The sequence below is a fragment of the Pristis pectinata genome, chromosome 4 (assembly GCF_009764475.1).
Source record: "Pristis pectinata isolate sPriPec2 chromosome 4, sPriPec2.1.pri, whole genome shotgun sequence".
In the NCBI taxonomy this organism is placed as follows: Eukaryota; Metazoa; Chordata; class Chondrichthyes; order Rhinopristiformes; family Pristidae; genus Pristis; species Pristis pectinata.
This window is the reverse complement of record NC_067408.1, coordinates 95,317,646-95,335,555: the sequence shown is the minus strand read 5'-3', so window position 1 is coordinate 95,335,555 and position 17,910 is coordinate 95,317,646. Positions and strand designations below refer to the sequence as shown.

At 41.2% G+C, this 17,910-nt stretch overlaps 1 protein-coding gene across 3 annotated transcripts in view; it reads right to left on the bottom strand.

Moving 5' to 3' along the window:
• LOC127569059 (uncharacterized) overlaps nucleotides 1–17,136 on the bottom strand; it is a 31,505-nt gene extending 14,369 nt beyond the window's left edge. The window contains exons 1-4 of one of the 3 annotated variants that reach the window (XM_052013350.1): nucleotides 17,000–17,136; nucleotides 12,696–12,762; nucleotides 5,619–5,695; nucleotides 56–188 (exon numbers count right to left, since the gene is read on the bottom strand). In XM_052013350.1, the coding sequence (XP_051869310.1) occupies nucleotides 56–188; nucleotides 5,619–5,695; nucleotides 12,696–12,762; nucleotides 17,000–17,080 (358 nt within the window). In that variant the 5' untranslated portion in view covers nucleotides 17,081–17,136. The remainder of the gene's footprint in view (nucleotides 1–55; nucleotides 189–5,618; nucleotides 5,696–12,695; nucleotides 12,763–16,999) is intronic. The other 2 variants (XM_052013351.1, XM_052013352.1) reach the window with 2 other exon arrangements.
• Nucleotides 17,137–17,910: the final 774 nt, after the last annotated feature.

Genomic DNA, 17,910 nt, shown 5'->3' with positions numbered 1-17,910 from the left:
AAATACAAAATTCTCAGTTACACTTTAAATACAGTTAACAAGAGTTTTGCCTTACTTAGTGGACATGTGCTTAGCTCCTGGCTTATATCAGTTTCATACAGTTTTTCAGCTTGCGCCTGACTGACATCAGTTTCACAGAGTTTATCAGACTGTTCCGGGTTTACATCAGCTTCATACAGTTTACCAGACTGAAACAATAAGGGCAAGAACACATCTTTACTGGCTTTTCGCTGGTTCAATCTACAAACTTTAAAAAACTTAAACTTCAAAAAACTTCAACTTCAATTTCTCTACAAAACCACAGCCAAAATGTATAAAATAATCTAATTGTATTTTACGAACAAGTCATTGTACTAAAGGACGAGGCTTTGCCTCAGTTTCTCCCCCATAATTTTTCTTGTTATGGTATTATATGTACAGAGAACTGAAAGACAGTAACACTAGGAGGTTAAATGACAAATACATTCTTTCATTAAGGAATCTTCTCCAGCCCGAACACCCTTTTGTTACCTCCTTGACCCAGTGTTCCTAACATATTTTAACAGAAATTATCAGATGACCTTTTGATAGAATGCCTAGGATTCACATTGGTAAAAAAAAGTTTTTCTATTTTATCACAAATTTTGTAATAAAAGCACATAATGTGGGCGTTACAAGTGATGAAGATCATCCCAAATTGTCCTCAAGAAAGTGGTAATAGAATTGCAGTTGCTTTAAATGCTCCAAATTAAATAGTATACTTGTGTGGGAGGGAAAATAAAGGAATGCAACATGAAATTTGAAGTGTATATCACAATTTTGTCATACAAACAGAATGTATCAGAAGGGACAGTGAATATAACAGCAGCAAATAGGGTTCTTTATCTGAATATATAAAACATTTGTAAAAAGTTGAATTGTTAGTGTAAGTACAAATAAAAGGTTGGAATTTATACACAATAGGAAGACATAGTTGCAAATTGACTAAAACTGGGTATTATATATTTTGGCTTACTGGTACTGTGGTGGGGTTGGGGGGGGGGGTGTGGTGGCAGGCAGTTAATAGCTCTTATAGCATTAGAACAGTAGTGAATTAAGATCAGGCAGTGGTTTGACTGGATGTGAAGAATAGCAAGGGTGAAAATACAGTCTTCAGCCCCTAACAGTAACTGTACTGTTGAACAGAGTATCAATCAAGATATAAAGGAGGGTTGTAACAAAGGTAAAGCAAGAATCGTGAGGGATATTAATTTACACATTGACTGGACAAATCAAGTTAGCAGTTTCAAGGACTGGTTCAGCCATGTATTTAAGTCCACTTTCCTGAACAATAAATCATGGATCCCACAAGGGAACAGGTTAATTCGGATCTGGTCATGTATAAGATAGGATCACAGTAGAGGATCCTCTAGGAAAGTGATCTAGAATTTCACAATGAACTTGAAAATTGCAAACTAGGTCTAACTATATATAATCTTTTGATAAAGAAAAAGGGAAGGATGATGGGGTAAAATATAGATCATTTGGCATTACAGACTTCCAACAATTCTTTAATAAGATGCCACATTATTCGGCATTATCAAGATTCAAGGCCATGAAATAAAAAGGACAAGGATTGGCCAAATTTCAGTAAACAGTGGGAGTGAAATTTTTTTAAACTAAAGAGATATAGACTGGTGATCTATGAGGGTCAGTACTAGGACCACTGCTTCTCCTATACCCATCTAATCCATCAACTTGTGCATACAAGTGGCAAATGAAAATAAATGCTAAAAAGTGAAGTGTTATATTTTGATTGGAAAAATAAGAAGAGTCAATATAAACAAGAGGGCACAATTCTGAAAGGGTTACGAATCAGACCTGAATAGATTTATTGAGAATAGGATAGGTTGCGAAAGTGTTTAAAACAAAAAGCTAGGGAATCCTAGGCTTTAGGTGGAGGCACAAATGTCCTGATGAACATTCATAAAACATTGGTTCAGCCATTTTGTATCCTGCACTTCAGGAAATATGCGAAGGCTTTGCAGAGGATGCAGAATGTCCAGAAATGATCCTTGGGATGATGGACTTAAGTTATGTGGATGAATCAGATACAATTACTATGATTAAGAAGCATTTAAATAAGCAGGGAATAGAAGGATACAGTCCTAACGTGGGCAAGTAGGATTAGTATAGTTGGGCAAAAAGAGTAGCATGGAGATAGTGGGCTGAATAGCTCATTTCTATGCTGTACAACTCTATGATTGGAAAAGTTCGAGCTGTTCTCAGCCTAACCTAACATGACACTAGGAAGGTTTTTTTTTAAAAATGTGATTAGTGTCTAAAATGTACTGTCAGAGCAAGTTGTGGCAGGTTCAACTGTAGTTTTCATGGGTGAGCTAGAATCCACAAAAGAAGTGATAACAAAGAATTTAATAACATGTTAAGAAAGAGTCAAAGTGGTACAAGAGCTGGCATGGTTTGATAAAATGGAGATAGCATTAAACAGATTTAGAGTTCTTTGAAAATGCTACTAGCATGGTAGATAAAGAAGAACTGGTGTTTATAATCTTTGGATTTCCAAGTGGTGTTCCATAAAGCAATATATTAGAGTGGAGAGACGATTAGTTAAAGAACAGAAAGCACACCAAAACTATGTGAATCATTTTCAGTCTGCTAAGTTGTACTTACTGGGATGCCACAGGGATTTGTCTGGATGTCTCAGCTATTTATAATCTATAAATTGTATACAACATTTTGCTGGGGAAAGTGGGGTTGAAAAGAGTGAGATAGACTTGCAATCCAAACCACTTCCAAAAAACATTAATGAGAAACATTTTATTTTGTCCAAGCCTTCAGAAAAACATGCAAAAAGTTTTTAAAAAATGCTCTTTAGGAGGGTAAATATTTTGCACTCCAAGTTAGGAAGGTGGAGACACTTCCTTCATGCCCAGTCTTAACAGCTATTGTTCTTCAAATTCACATATATGGGTGTCTTGAACAAGAATAAACTCTGAGAGGGAGGCCAGCTGGCGATTAAAAGAATCTTACAACCCTTTGTGCTTGTAAAATGCTTTTTGAAATTGCAGTTAATACCAGAAACTAGACTTTACCCACCAGTACCATATACCTGTCCCTCAGGCCTCCTTGTTCTAGTATAGGATCCCCAGGCAAACAGCAGGGGAGTTGAGCCCCAATTTGAGTCTGCAAAGAATATCCACAGCGCTCCTCATGATCCCCACATGCTTCTCTCAAGTGATATCACTGCCCATTGCTTTTAAGAAGTTGGAGTTGCCATGGAATTTCCCAGGGAATTATTTGCAAGGCTATGGCAAGGGCAGCTAGTGCGGTGTGCTGCCAAATACAACAGAAGTAGACTTCTTTAAGCTTCAGCAATGGCAAGCACTTGTGGGGCAGATGGACACATCCTACAAGCTGCATATTGGAAAGCACAGCACAGATCTATAGTAATAACTTAGATGAAGAGACCATATGCAAACATATTATTATTTGCTGACAATACAAGGATATGTAGGAAAATACAATACATACAGTTTGCAAAACCATATGGAACTGGTTAAGGGAGTGGCCAAAAAGTTGAGAGAAAATGCCACTTTCCATTTTTATAGGAAGAATGGTAAAGCAGGAGATAGAACCTAGTGGCATGATGTTATAACAACAACCTTTCCCTCAATGTCAGCAAAACAAATGAGCTGGTCATTGACATCAGGAAAAGGGGGTGGGGGGGGGAGGTGGTGGAGATGCACACCAATGGTTTTCATCAATGGTGCTCAGGTCGAGAGGGTTGAAAGCTTCAAGTTCCTAGGAGTGAACATCACTAACAGCCTGTCCTGGCCCAACCACGTAGATGCCACGGCCAAGAAAGTGCACTAGTGCCTCTGCTTCCTCAGTAAGCTAAAGTAGTTCGGCATGACTCCTTTGACCCTCACCAATTTTTAAATCTAGCACCATAGAAAGAATACTACCTGGATGCACCACGTCTTGGTAAGGCAGCTGCTATGCCCAAGACCGCAAGAAACTGCAGAAAGTTGTGGACACAGCTCAGCACAACACAGAAATCAGCCTCCCCTCCATAGATGCTGTCTACACTTTTTGCTGCCTCAGTGAAGCAGCCAATGTAATCAAAGACCCCACCCACCCTGGACATTCTCTTCTCCTTTCTGTCACACATAAGATACAAAAGCTTAAAAGTAAGTACCACCAGGCCCAAGGACAGCTTCTATCCTGCTGTTATAAGACTATTGAACAGTCCCCTAGTATGAAAAGATGGACTCTTGACCTCATAAGCTACCTCATTATGGCCTTGCACTTTATTGTCTGCCTGCACTTTCTCTGTAACTGTAACACAATATTCTGCAATCTGTTATTCTTTTCCCTTGTACTACTTCAATGCACTGTCGTAAAGAAATGATCTGTATGAATGGCATGCAAAACAAAGTTTTCCACTTTACCTCAGTACATGTGACAATAATAAACCAATTTACCAATTAATGCGATGTTTGAAGAGACCTAGGTTTCTTTGTACAACAAATGATGTGGATGCTGCAAATAATTAGGAGGGCAAAGAGAATGTTGGGCTTTATTACAAGGGGAAAGAAGAGAGTCATACTTAAGGGCATACTTAAAGATGGTGCTGCAAAGGTTTAATAAAATTGATTCCTGGGATACAAAAGTTGTCCTACAAAGAAAGACCGAGTAGAATGGCCTATGCTTGCCAGAGTTCAGAAGATTCTGTGGAGCTTAACAAGGTGGTTCCTTGGTCAGAGAGATCGAGAAGGTGGGAAGCAGGAAGGATGGGGTTTGGGGCATGTAGGGAAGTCACAAACAAGGGATTAGCCATTTAGTGCTTAAATGAGTATGGATTTCCTTGATCAGAGAATTATGCATTCTCTACCCCACAGAAAACTGTGGATGCTAAGCAGTAAGAACATTCGAGGCTGCAATGGATGGATATTTAACCAATAAGGAAAAATCAAATTAGGCTGAAAAATGAGGTAGCCAAATCTCAGACCAGCAATGATCTTACTGAATTGTGGAGCAGGTTTAACAGGACATTTAGCTTACTAATACTCCTTCCACATGTTCCTTATTCCAAGATGAAGGTATCCAAGTGGAGTATATATTAAAGGATATTTTACAATCATGACCTCAGGCCTGGCATAAGATTCTTGAACTACCAGACAGCAGTGATCACACCAGTCACATGCCCAACACTATTCCAAGCTCTGTCATAAGAGATTAGTAAGTGGACAGAGAAAAAGATTCTTCAAGGATGTGCTCAAAGTTTTCTTGGAGAAGTACAACACCCCACAGATATTCCTTGCAAAGTGGAGGAGCATTCGGGATGACATTGAGTCCATGCATTGGGAGCCCACAGAAACCCTGCATAAATACCACACCACCTCACCAACTATACATTCACCACCCCGTCATCTGTATCCACCTGCAGATGGAGTCTGCAGTTCCCATACATTGGCCTCATTAGCTACCTCAGAACCTACAAAACCATGGTGGAAGCAGGTCATTCTCGATCCTGAGGAACTGCCTAAGGGGACACCCAAAGATAAAATTGATATACCATAATACTAGTAAACTAATTGCCAAGAATCAATACACTGGATTCATTATTTCATATGTACCTTTTTCTTGGTGTTATTTTTGCTTCGTTTTCTTGGAAGGTGAAAATTTAAATCAACAGGACACCATGGCTTCCAACCTAAAAGATAAAACAATAACAGTGACATTTATAAGTCTTTATGAAAAATACAACAAGCAAAACAACAAGATGGAAGTTTCCAGAAACAGTGTAAACAATATATTGTGCCTTGTTATAACATGGTTTCAGCAAATATGACTGGTGTTATCATGCCTTCCAAGATGGGAATTAAACATTAGTTTTACTGAAAATACAAGTGTTAAACTTATCCCAGATACCTACATTTATCAAGTTTGCACACTGTATTCTAAATTTAACTTTTTTTTGGCATAATTAAACAAATGCTAAGTGAATTTCAGATTTTCAGTGGATGAAATCTTAATGAAGCCCCTGTACAGAAGTGCACAGTTTCCATACATCTCCTTACAACACAGAAGGAGGCCATTAAGTCTATGCAGACTCTCAGAGCATTTCAATTTTAAGCTACATTTTCCTACTATCCATTCTCTATTACATGTCCATCACTTCCATTCCCCCTCCTCCCACTTACTTACTTGGGTGAATTTATAGTTGCCAATTAACCTACCAACCAACACAGCTTTGGGTTGTGGAAAGAAACTGAGCACCCAGAGGAAAACCACACAGTCACCAGGAGAACTTAAACTTCACACAGATAGGACCTATGCTGAGTATCAAACCCTGGCCACCGAATCCATTCAGCAGCAGCATTAGCTGATGCATCACTGTGCATCAATTACACTTAGCATTTGTTTAACGGTGCCAAAATACTTAACTGCTTACAACATATTAAGTACACCCAGCTTTTTTTGACAGTAATGTTGTTAAAATGGAATTGGCACAACAATTTAATATAGCATAGTTTAATGGCTTGCACGAGTTAAATAGACTTCAAAAGACATTTTTCATTTGACATACCCATTTATCTTGAAATTTCAGTGATATTGTTACTTGGGGGTGGGGATGAAAGTGTATTTTCTCATTTCACACAAATCACATGAAAGGATGCTCTTGTTACACATCCATCACCTGCACTATTCACAACAACACCATTACATGGACAGACTCCTTTTAAAAAAACAGTAAGTTTAATATTTACATCTTAATTGTCTATTAAATGCCTTTCACTTTACACTGTTAAGAAGGTCTAAATGTCAACTATATTGATCAGGTTGCAAGGAGTTTGATTGCAAGGTACTTTTAATATGTGTTCTGCTCATTTACATATTTTGGGCACCAACTCCATTCAAGCATATGGATGCAAACTTATTTACGTCAAGAATAGTCAATTTTACGGCTAATATTATGAAAATTGCCTGCTACAATCATAGTGTAGTCATCATCACTCAACCACATTATCCTTTTTCCTAATCCTTTGACAGCTTAATACATCATCTTGTTTAAAATCTCACTTCTCCAAATGCATTCTCACCTCCCGTTCCCTTGTTATTTACAATACTTTCAAACACTAAACAGCTTATCCTTTGGCCCTTGATATACCACAATACTTTGCACCCACTAAATCTCTCAACTGGTCATGGTACAGGTTAGGAAGTTGTGGGCATGCTATGTTGGTGCCAGAAGCGTGGCGACACTTGCAGGCTGCCCCCAGAACACTGTACGCAAAAGATGCATTTCACTGTGTGTTTCAATATACATGTGACTAATAAAGATATCTTATGGCACCCTTATCCTTTAACTATCTTGCCCTGGCAATGGCCATCATCTTCGTTTTCTTCAGGCCAATGAACACAGAATTGACATATGTGGCATGCTACTTAATCCATTTATCAGATCTGACATGAAACATTATAGAACTTCATTCTGCTCCATTTAAACTGTTTACTATTCGAGGATCACCCTAAAAATCAAAAATAAGTAACGTTTCTTTGTTAACAATTGGTTCCTCAGACTTCTTTCCTCCATCCCCTCAGCCTTCCACTGCATTCTTTGACTATGCCCAATCATCTCCAATAAGTGTTTCATCACCTTCCCTGCCATCCAACAATGTTAAATTTAACTCATTCAAAACTGTTGCCCATATATAACAGCCAAAGTCTTGCTCATCCATCATTACTCATCTTCAATGCAGCCAAATTTAAAATTCTCATCTCAATATTTACATTATTTCAAAGTCATGTTCTTCTCTCTCTAAACCCTTCCAATCCCCAACACCAAACTCTCAACTGAAACATGCCATTTTTCTCTGCTGTATCATTGACAGATAATCCATCAGCTGTCTGGGCCACATGTTCTCCCATTAAGCTTCTTAATCTCTTCAAAATGCACATCTTTGATTAAGTTTTTGCTCAGTTCCTCCACTATCTCCTTGCTTGAAACATCATACTTCACCACTGATTAAAACAATGTTGGAAATTACTGTTGAATTAAACATGCCATACAAATTTGATTTTTCATTAAGAACTTCAATTATACATACCGTCAAAAATGAAAGTTTAAAACATTTCACAATTTGCCTTAAGTTATTGTACAAGGTAAATATTTTGCCAAATTAAAATGGAGTGAAAGTTAAGTTTCATTGATGCCAGAGGAAAGTTTGGAAAAATTAAAATTCATCTAAAATTGCATCAGGAGGCTCAGCCACTTTGCCCTACCTTTATACTCCTTGGGTACCAGTGACATAACACACTGTTTTCAATATTATAATGTTGGAAACCTTAAAATACTTCACAATGCATAGGCTTGCTTTGCTTTCTATGTGCACAATACCAGTCCCCAATTTAAATACCTGGTTTTAAAATCAATATTTTAACCCATTGTCAAATTTTAAACAACAAATTAGTAATTCAGTTAAGACATTAGTTAATTCAGTAAGACAAGAAGTTGGGACTTGTTTTTTGCAGTTCCAGCAGCCAGGGCAACAGAGGGGAGGAGCCAGCAGCTTTTTTTTTTGAAAAGTTGTTTCTGATTGGCTAAGTGTGTGGCAACTCAGCCAATAAAAGGCAGGTAGGGTAAAGCAGAGCAGCCATTATGTGATTGGACCAGTGCAAGAGTGGGGGAAGATGAGGCTTTGGCTCAAGAGATTTAGGTGTGCAGGCCAAGGTGAGGTTCTGTTAAGTTCTCTTTCTTTATTATTGCACAAGTAGAGCAGTGGGAATGACACCCAGTGCAGTGGTGTGCTCCTCTCGAAAAGTCAGGGAGACCTCCAGTATCCTGATGACTATATCTGAGTAGTGCATCTGGCTGCAGCTACTTACAGACTGTGTTAAGGAACTGGAGCTGATCATTTGGGAGACTGAGGAGTTGATGGACAGGAGTTACAGGGAAGCAGTAACACCCAAGTTGCAGGAGGCAGGTAGCTGGGTGACTGTCAGGAGAGAGACAGGGAATAGGCAGTCTGTGCAGAATATCCCTATGGCCATTCCCCTCAATAACAAGTATGTTGTTTTAGATACTGCTGGGGGGGTGGGGGGGGCAGTGGGTGGTGGAATGACTTACCAGGGGAAAGCCACAGTGGTCAGGTCTTGGGCACTGAATCTGGCCCTCCCTTCCCTTGGCAGGGAGGAGAAGAGGCAAGTAGTAGTGATAGGGGATTCATTGGTCAGGGGAGCAGACAGGAGGTTCTGTGGATGAGAATGAGACTCTCAAATGGTATGTTGCCTCCTAGGTGCCAGGGTCAGATGTCTTTGATTGAGCCCATAGCATTCTTAAGGGGAGGATGAGGTACCAATGACCTAGGCAGGAAAAGTGATGAGGTCCTGCAAAGTGAATTCAGGGAGTTAAGTGCTAAGTTAAAAGACAGGACCTTCAGGGTGGTAATCACCTGAACTGGAGGGGGACCAATATACCTTGTGGGAAGGTTTGCTAGTGCTGCTTGGAGGGGGTTAAACTAGAGTTGTTGTGGGGTGGGAACCAGGGTGGCAGGATAAGTGGGGAAAGTAGATATTAAGAATACAAGCAAAGGTGGAAACCAACCAGTTGAGTGTGGTGGGACTAATGCTCTGTGTCTATTTCAATGTAAGGAGTATTGTAGGTAAGGCAGATGAACTTTGTGTGGATCTGTATGTGGAAATATGATGTAGCCATTAGTGAGACTTGGTTGCAGGAGGGGCAGGACTGGCAGCTCAATGTTCTGGGGGTTCTGCTTTTAGACATGATAGACAGGGAGGGGTGGCTTTACTTAGAGAATCTCATGGCAGTGCTCAGAGGACATACCGGAGGGCTCCACTACTGAGACAATTTTGGGTGGAAGTGAGGAATAAGAGGAACAACCATGTTAATGGGACTATATTTACAGACCTCCTAATAGTCAGCAATATTTAGAGGAGAAAATTTGTAGAGATTGCAGACAGTTACAGGATATAAAGTTGTGATAGTAGGTGATTTTAACTTTCCACATTGACTGGAACTCCCATACTGCAAAAGGACTGGATAGGGTCAAGTTTGTCAAACGTGTTTGGGAAAGTTTCCTTCTTCAATATGTAGAAGTCCCAACTAGAGAGAACATGATACTGCATCTCTTAGAGAATGAGATGGGGCAGGTGACAGAAGGAAGTGTAGAGTGAAGGAATGTGGCGGGCATGGATTGGGATCGGTTGATTTCTGGCAGAGATGCTTGGTAAGTGGGAGTCCTTCAAGAGTGAAATATTGAGAGTACAGAATCTGCGTTCCTGTTGGGATAAAAGGCAAGACTAACAGGTTTTGGGAACCTTTGTTATCAAGGGATATTGAGGCCCTGGTAAAGAAAAAGGTGCCTATCAGGTATAAGCAGTTGGGATCAAATGAGGTGCTTGAGGATTAAAAGAAATGCAAGAGAACATTTGAGAGATCAGGAGGGCAAGAAGAGAACATGAGGTTGCTCTGACAGACAAGGTGAAAAAATCCCAAGGGTTTCTATAGCTATATTAAGAGCAAAATGATAGCAAGGGACAAAATTGGTCCTCTTGAAGATCAGCATGGTCATCTATTGTGGAACTGAAAGATGGGGGAAGATTTTTAAATGGACTCTTTTTGCATCTGTTTACTTGGGAGACAGTTTATAGAACTGAGGGGGGGAAAAATAGAGTAGCAAAGTCATTAATCATATCCAGATTACAGAAGAGGTGCTTGCTGTTTTGAGGCAAATTAGGATTGATAAATCCCCAGGGCCTGACAAGGTGTCCCCTCTGACCTTGTGGGAGGCTATTGCAGGGGCCCAAGTAGAGATAGCTAAAACTTCCTTTGCCACAAGTGAGGTACCAGAGGATAGCTAATGTTGTTCTGTTTAAGAAAGGATCTAAGAATAAACTGGGAAATTGTAGGCTGGCGAGCCTGATGTCAGTCATGGGTAAATTATTGGAAGGTATTCTGAGTGACAGGATGTAAGTATTTTGATAGGGCCTTATTAGGGATAATCAACATGGCTTTGTGTGGCAGGTCACATCTAACCAATCTAAGCTTTGAGGTTACCAGGAAGGTTGATGGGAATATTGTCTACATGGACTTTAGCAAGGCCTTTGACAAAGTCCTGCATGGGAGGCTGCTCCAGAAGGTTAAGTCACTTGGTATTCAGGATGAAGTAGTCAATTGGATTCAATGCTGGCTTAGTGGGAGACACCAGAGAGTGGTAGCAGATGGTTGTCTCTCTGATTGGAGGCCTGTGACTGGTGGTGTGGTGTGCTGCGCTGCTGATTGTTGCTGGGTCTGTTGTTTATCATCTATATTAATGATTGAAGTGATGTGGTAAACGGGATCAGCAAATTTGTGGATGACACCAAGATTAGGGGTGTGGTGGAGAGGGAGGAAGGCTATCAAAGCTTGCAAAGTGATCTGGACCAGCTGGGAAAATGATCTGAAAAAGGCACAAGTGAGATGATTCACTTTGGGAGGACAAACCAGGGTAAGACTTGCACAGTGAATGGTAGGGCACTGATGTGTGTGGTAGATCAAAGGGACCTGGGAATACAGATCCATAATGCCTTGAAAGTGGCATTGCAAATAGGGTTGTAAAGAGCTTTTGGCACACTGGCCTTCATAAATCAGAGCATTGGGTACAGGAGTTGAAATGTGATGTTGAAGTTGTATAAGGTGTTAGTGATGCCAAACTTAGAGCATTGTGTGCAGTTCTGGTCACCTGCCTGTAGGAAAGATGTCAATAAGCTCAAGAGTGCAGAGAAAATTTACAAGGATGTTGCTGGGACTTGAGGACCTGAGTTACAGGGATAGGTTTAATAGGTTAGGATTTTATTCCCTGGCATGCAGAAGAATGGGGGGGGGGGGGGGAGAGGAGAAAGAGAAAATCTTAAAGTATACAAAATTCAGGGGTACAGGGGGTGAACGCATGCAGGCTTTTCCCGTCAGGTTGGGCAAGACTAGAATGATGACAAGAGGTCATGGGTTTAGGGTGAAATATTTAAGGGGAAAGAGGGAGAACAGTGTGGAATGAGCTGCCAGCTGAAGTGGTGGATGTGGGTTCAATTGTAACATATGAAGTTTGGATGAGTACATGAATGAGAGGTATGGGGGGCTATGGTCTGGGTGCAGGTAGATAGGACTAGGCAGAAAACCAGGATGGCATGGACTAGATGGGCCAAAGGGCCTGTTTCTGAGCTGTAGTGTTCTGACTCTAAGAAACAAAATTGAGAAGGCACATGTATCAAGGTGCAAAAACAGTCCTTGTATTCTCTTTTCCACAATGCTGCAATCAGATGACAACCAAAAACCCTGTTAACACTATTGCTGTAATTCTTTTGATACTGAATCATTTGGGGCAAAATAAAAGCAGAAAAAATCCAAATTCAGTTGTAATGAAGTACTGGTTTTACTAAGAGGCAACTTTCATGTATAGGAAGGAGGAAGTCTCTGGATGACAATACTTCAGTTTTGAAAAGATGTTAAATTTAAGACTTTTTTTTGTGAAAAAGGGCTTTGGAGGCCCAGTCTGAATATATTTGGAGGTAGTTAACACTTTGGATATTAAAGTGAAGCAAGGGATAAGGGTTGGTACAGGAGAATAAAGGTAAAAGATCATCCATTTCTGATAGGCCGAAGGGGTTCTCCTGTTTCTATTTCATAGGTTTTTATATTGGGTTATTAGTCTTACCTGTTTCAGTGTCAAAGGTCATATCCTCAAGATTAATAATCAGGTCATCTTCAAATGGTTGACTGTACTACAGAGATCAGAAAGAATACATCATTGACAATACAACTGGTTTAAGCTATATACTGTATTTAAGATTTTTGGTACATTTGATTATTCCAGAAACAAATCTTCCTAAACTCAAATGTGGAAACAAAACTAAGAACAGAGGTAAGCCTTTAGGCCATTTGAACATGCTCTGACATATAATGATTGTGGCTGTTCATCTGCATTCAGTACCTCACTCCTACTTTCTTCCCATGTCCCTTAATCTCTTTAGCTGTTCACTATATCCAATTCCTTTAATGATTTTTGCCTCAACTGCCTTCCATGGGAGAGAACTCCATAAGTTTGCCACTCAGAAATTTCTCATTCTTATGGCTTATCTCTTATCCTTTGACTGCTGGTTTTGGATTTCCCCACCATTGGGAACACTTCTTTCTAGTCTGTCTATTCCCATCAGAGGAGCAAATACATAGGGAGATTGCAGGTAGTTGTAGGAATAATAAGGTTGTAATAAGCAATTTTTTAAACTTCTTCAATATAAACTGGGACTGCCGTTGTACTAAGATAGATGGGGCAGAATTTAAGTGTCCAGGATAGTCTTCTCAAGCAATGGCACTACTAAGAGTGGGCAACTCTCTACCTCCTATTGGGACACAAGGCTGAAGTGTCAATGGGGAGCACTTGACCAGTGACCAGTTTTAAAATAGTTATGGAAAAGTTCAGACTGGTCCACAAGTTAAAGTTTAAATTGGGGCAAGGCTAATTTTGATGGCATTAGACAGTAACTTGCAAAGGTTGCTTGGGACAGGCTGCATGCAGGTAAAAGGGTTGTTTGATAAGTGGGAGCTTTTCAAAGTGAGGCAGGGAGAGCTCAGAGCCAATATGTTCCTGTTAAACTGAAGGGCAAGGCTGGGAGGATTAGGGAACCCTGGATGAAGAAGGACATTAAAGCTCCAGTCAGAAAAGAGGCAATACATGTCAGGTATAGGCAGCTGGGATGAAGCAATCCCCTCTAATGTCAGCCATGTATGAACACTACCATCATATGGACCATATGGTGGTCCATATATCACCACCATCATAGACTTCATCACTTGGTCCAAAGAAGTCAATATGGGTTTTCCCAAACCAGAAACCCTGAATGAACCGAGAGATCCACACTCTATTGAAGTCCAGGTCTGTGGCATTCAAATCAGATGACCCTGATCTAAACAAGAAATCAAGGTGCAACCATAAAGCTATCAGGGATGCCAAGAGACAATACCAGTCCAAAATCAAGTCCTAAACCAGCTATCAGTTGTGGCAGGGCTTGCATGCTAGAACAGATTAAAAATGAAACTAGGTAGCATCCCAGCTGAGCTTAACATATTCTATGCCTGTTTTGAACAAAAGGGAAATGGAATGTCACCACCTGTCCAGACAGCTCCAATGCACAGTCACCATTGCAGATGTTAAATCAGGCTTCTGGAGAGTGAATCAGTAGAAAGCATCTGGCCCAGAGGGAGTCTCCAGCCATGTCAGATCCTTCACAGATCAGTGGCAGGGGTACTTGCAGACATTTATAACCTTTCCCTACTTCATTCCAAGGTTCCCACCTGCTTTAAGAGGACCACTATCATCCCAGTACCAAAGAAAAATAAAGTAATATGCTTTAATGACTATCGCCCGATAGCTCTGACATCCAGCGTCACAGAGTGCTTCGAGTGGCTGGTTATGGCACACATACATCAACTCCAGCCTCCCAGGTAATCTCGGCCCACTGCAATATGCCTACTGTCGAAACAGGTCCATGGTGGACACCATCTCCCTGGTCCTACGCTCATCTCTGGAGCATCTGGATAATAAAGACACCCATGTCAGACTATATATTGACTACAGCTCCACCTTCAATACCATAATTCCAGACAAACTCATTTTCAAACTCTTAGGCCTGGGACTCAACACCTCCCTTTGCAACTGGATCCTGGACTTCCTGACCAACAAACTGCAATCAGTAAGGATGGGCAGCAACACCTCTGCCACGATTATTCTCAAAACTGGTGCCCCACGAGGCTGCATCCTCAGCCCCCTACTTTACTCTCTATACATTCACAACTGCGTGGCCAGATTCTGCTCCAATTCCATCTACAAGTTTGCAGGTGACACCACTGTAGTGGGCTGTAACTCAAATAATGATGGAGTCTGAGTACAGGAAGGAGATAGAGAACCTAGTGGCATGCTGTCAAGACAACAGCCTTTCCCTCAATGTCAGCAAAACAAAGAGCTGGCCATTGACTTCAGGAAGCAGGGCGGTGCACATGCTCCTGTTTACATTAGTACTGTAAAGAGGAGATAGCTGAGACCTTCAAGTTCCTAGGACTGAACATCACCAATGGCCTGTCCTGGTCCAACCACATAGACAACATGGCTGAGAAAGAACACCAGCACCTTTACTTCCGCAGGAGGCTAAATAAATTCAGCATGTCCCTGCTGACCCTCACTAATTTTCTTATAAAGCATACTATCCAGATGCATCACGGCTTGATATATGGCAACTGCTCTGCCTGAGACTGCAAGAAACTGCAAAGAGTTGTGGACACAGCTCAGCACATCATGAAAACCAGCCTCCTCTCCATGGAATGTCTACACTTCTTGCTGTCTCAGTAAAGCAGCCAACATAATCTTCTCCCCCCTCCCATCAGGCAGAAAATACAAAAGCCTGAAAACATGCACCACTAGGCTCAAGGGCAACTTCTACCACTGTTACAAGTCTATTGAACAGACCTCTTGTACAATAAGGTGGACTCTTAACCTCTCAAATCTTCCTTATCATGGCCTTGCACCTTATTGTCTGCCTGCACTGCACTTCCTCTAACATGATATTCAGCACTACCTTGATGTACTGATGTGATGAAATGATCTGTATGGATGGCATGCAAAACAAAGTTTTCCACTGTACCTCAGTAAGTGACAATAATTTACCAATTCAGTTACATCCTTAAAAAAAAATTCCAGTAAACTTCTCCATGCATGCTGCCTGGCCTGCAATTCTCTACAGACGCTGCCTGGCCTGCTGAATTCCTCTAGTATCAGTGTTTTTCATCTAAATTCCAGCATCTGCAGTCCTTTGTTTTTCCAGTAAATTTATCAAGCATGATCTTCCTTTCATAAATCCACGTTGACTTTGATTGATCCAGTCATAGTTTTCCAAGTACTCTGCTATTGCACATAATAATGGGCCCTCATTTTTCAAACAACCAATGTCAGGCTAACCATATACAAATTCCATTTTCTCTCTACCTCCTTGATTAAAATTATAATTACATGAATCCAGAACATAAAGAACATTGGAAAATGACTAACAACTAACCCACTATTTGTCAGACCACTTAAGTATTCTGGGGATTTATCAGACTTCAACCCCATCAATTTCACTACCAATAGATTTTCTTCATTTCCTCCCTCACTAGACCCTAGGTTCCCCAATATTTCTGGGAGATTGTTTGTGGTTTCCTTCATGAAGACAGACCAAAAGTATTGTTCAATTGGTCTGTCAGATCTTTGTTCTACATTATAAATTCTGCTTCTGACTGTAAGGGACGTACATTTGTCGTCATCAAACTTTTCCTCTTCACATATTTTCATCTTGGGAAAACAAGTAGCACCATGCTGATTTTTCTCTCAAATTATTTATATATTGACACCTTGCTTTTCAAACATGGATGACCACAGTCACCTGGAAGGATAGAGAAGGAGAAGCAAAACAACTACATGCGAGCTCCTAGCTCCCCTCCAAGACACACATCATTCTGACATCTCAATATCTACACAATCTGGGTCAAAAATTCTGGAACTCCAATTTCCCCATTTATTGATTTTACGGGAATACCTTTCCCACAGGAACTACAGCAGTTCAAGGACGTTTAGGGATGGTCGTTAGAAGTTAGTTTTGCCAGTATTACCCGCATCGCCAGGTTATCTATCCCTTGTAAAATGGTCCCGTTTAGCTACCTGCAGCCATCCTTTTGTTCCAGATGTTTCAAGCCAGCCGCATCCGTCATTAAACATCCACATGATTCAGTGAACAGTGAGCAGGCTTCGGTCTTTCCACTTACGCCAGAGCCCCGGCCACCCCAACACAAGCCTCCGGTTCATTCCCTCGCCCGTTGGACGGGACTAGGCCAGGGGACGGCGCCCGCTATTGGGCCTTCAAAGTACCTCCAGCGAAACGGTCATCGCATTCGTGCTGGCACTGACCGAGCGCTACTCCAGCAACTCATTACCTTCTCGAAAATCCGCTCCATGACCATCCTGAACTTCCAGCCGTTAGCCAGCAGCGCACTGTCCAAATCCCTCTCCCCCATTGCTGCTCCGTCCCACGCCACCGTTAACCGTCACTCATTCAAACCGCCGCCAGCTCGCTCATTCGCTCACCGTTGCAATGATGTCACAGCGCCAGGGCTTCATTTCATTGGTCCAAACGAACATGGGTCCGGCCGTCGTTCTACCCAGTACGAGCAGTCCAGTGAGGCGCTCACAAGGTCTAGGGAAAGCAATGTACAGTCCTTGATATTGCTTCCTGCCACCACCCCAGACTGGCAAGAAGTTGAAAAATCGTATACAGCTGAAAAACTTTGGAGCAGATGGTATTCCTGCTAAATTTCTCAAACATGGCACAAAGCAATTTCTAGTAATAAATTTACCACCTCTTGGAGGAGGATGGCATGCTGGGGGTCTTAGAAACATCTTCAAGGTGACAAATCCATTTGTAATAACGACGGAAGGTTTTCCCTGGCTAAGCCATAGGGAAAACCATCACCAAGATACTCAACTGCCTCCAGTTGTTTAGAGAACTGTTCCACAATTGTAGCGTGGATTTTGTCAATTAAGAAGCATAATGGACATTATCTTCATTGTGCAACAACTCCCAATTTCCATTTGGAGCTCATGCTCTCTGCATGGTATCCAAGACAACTCCCGTGCGCTTGCTTTCTAAGGCTGGACAAACTTGGGTTATTTTCTCTGGAGTGGCGGAGGCTGAAGGGAGACCTGATAGAAGTTTATAAGATTATGAGAGGCATAGACAGAGTAGACAGCTGGGATTTTTTTCCCAGGGTTGAAATTTCTAATACTTGAGGGAATGCATTTAAGGTGAGAAAGGGTAAGTTCAAAGTAGAAGTGCGGGGCAAGTTGT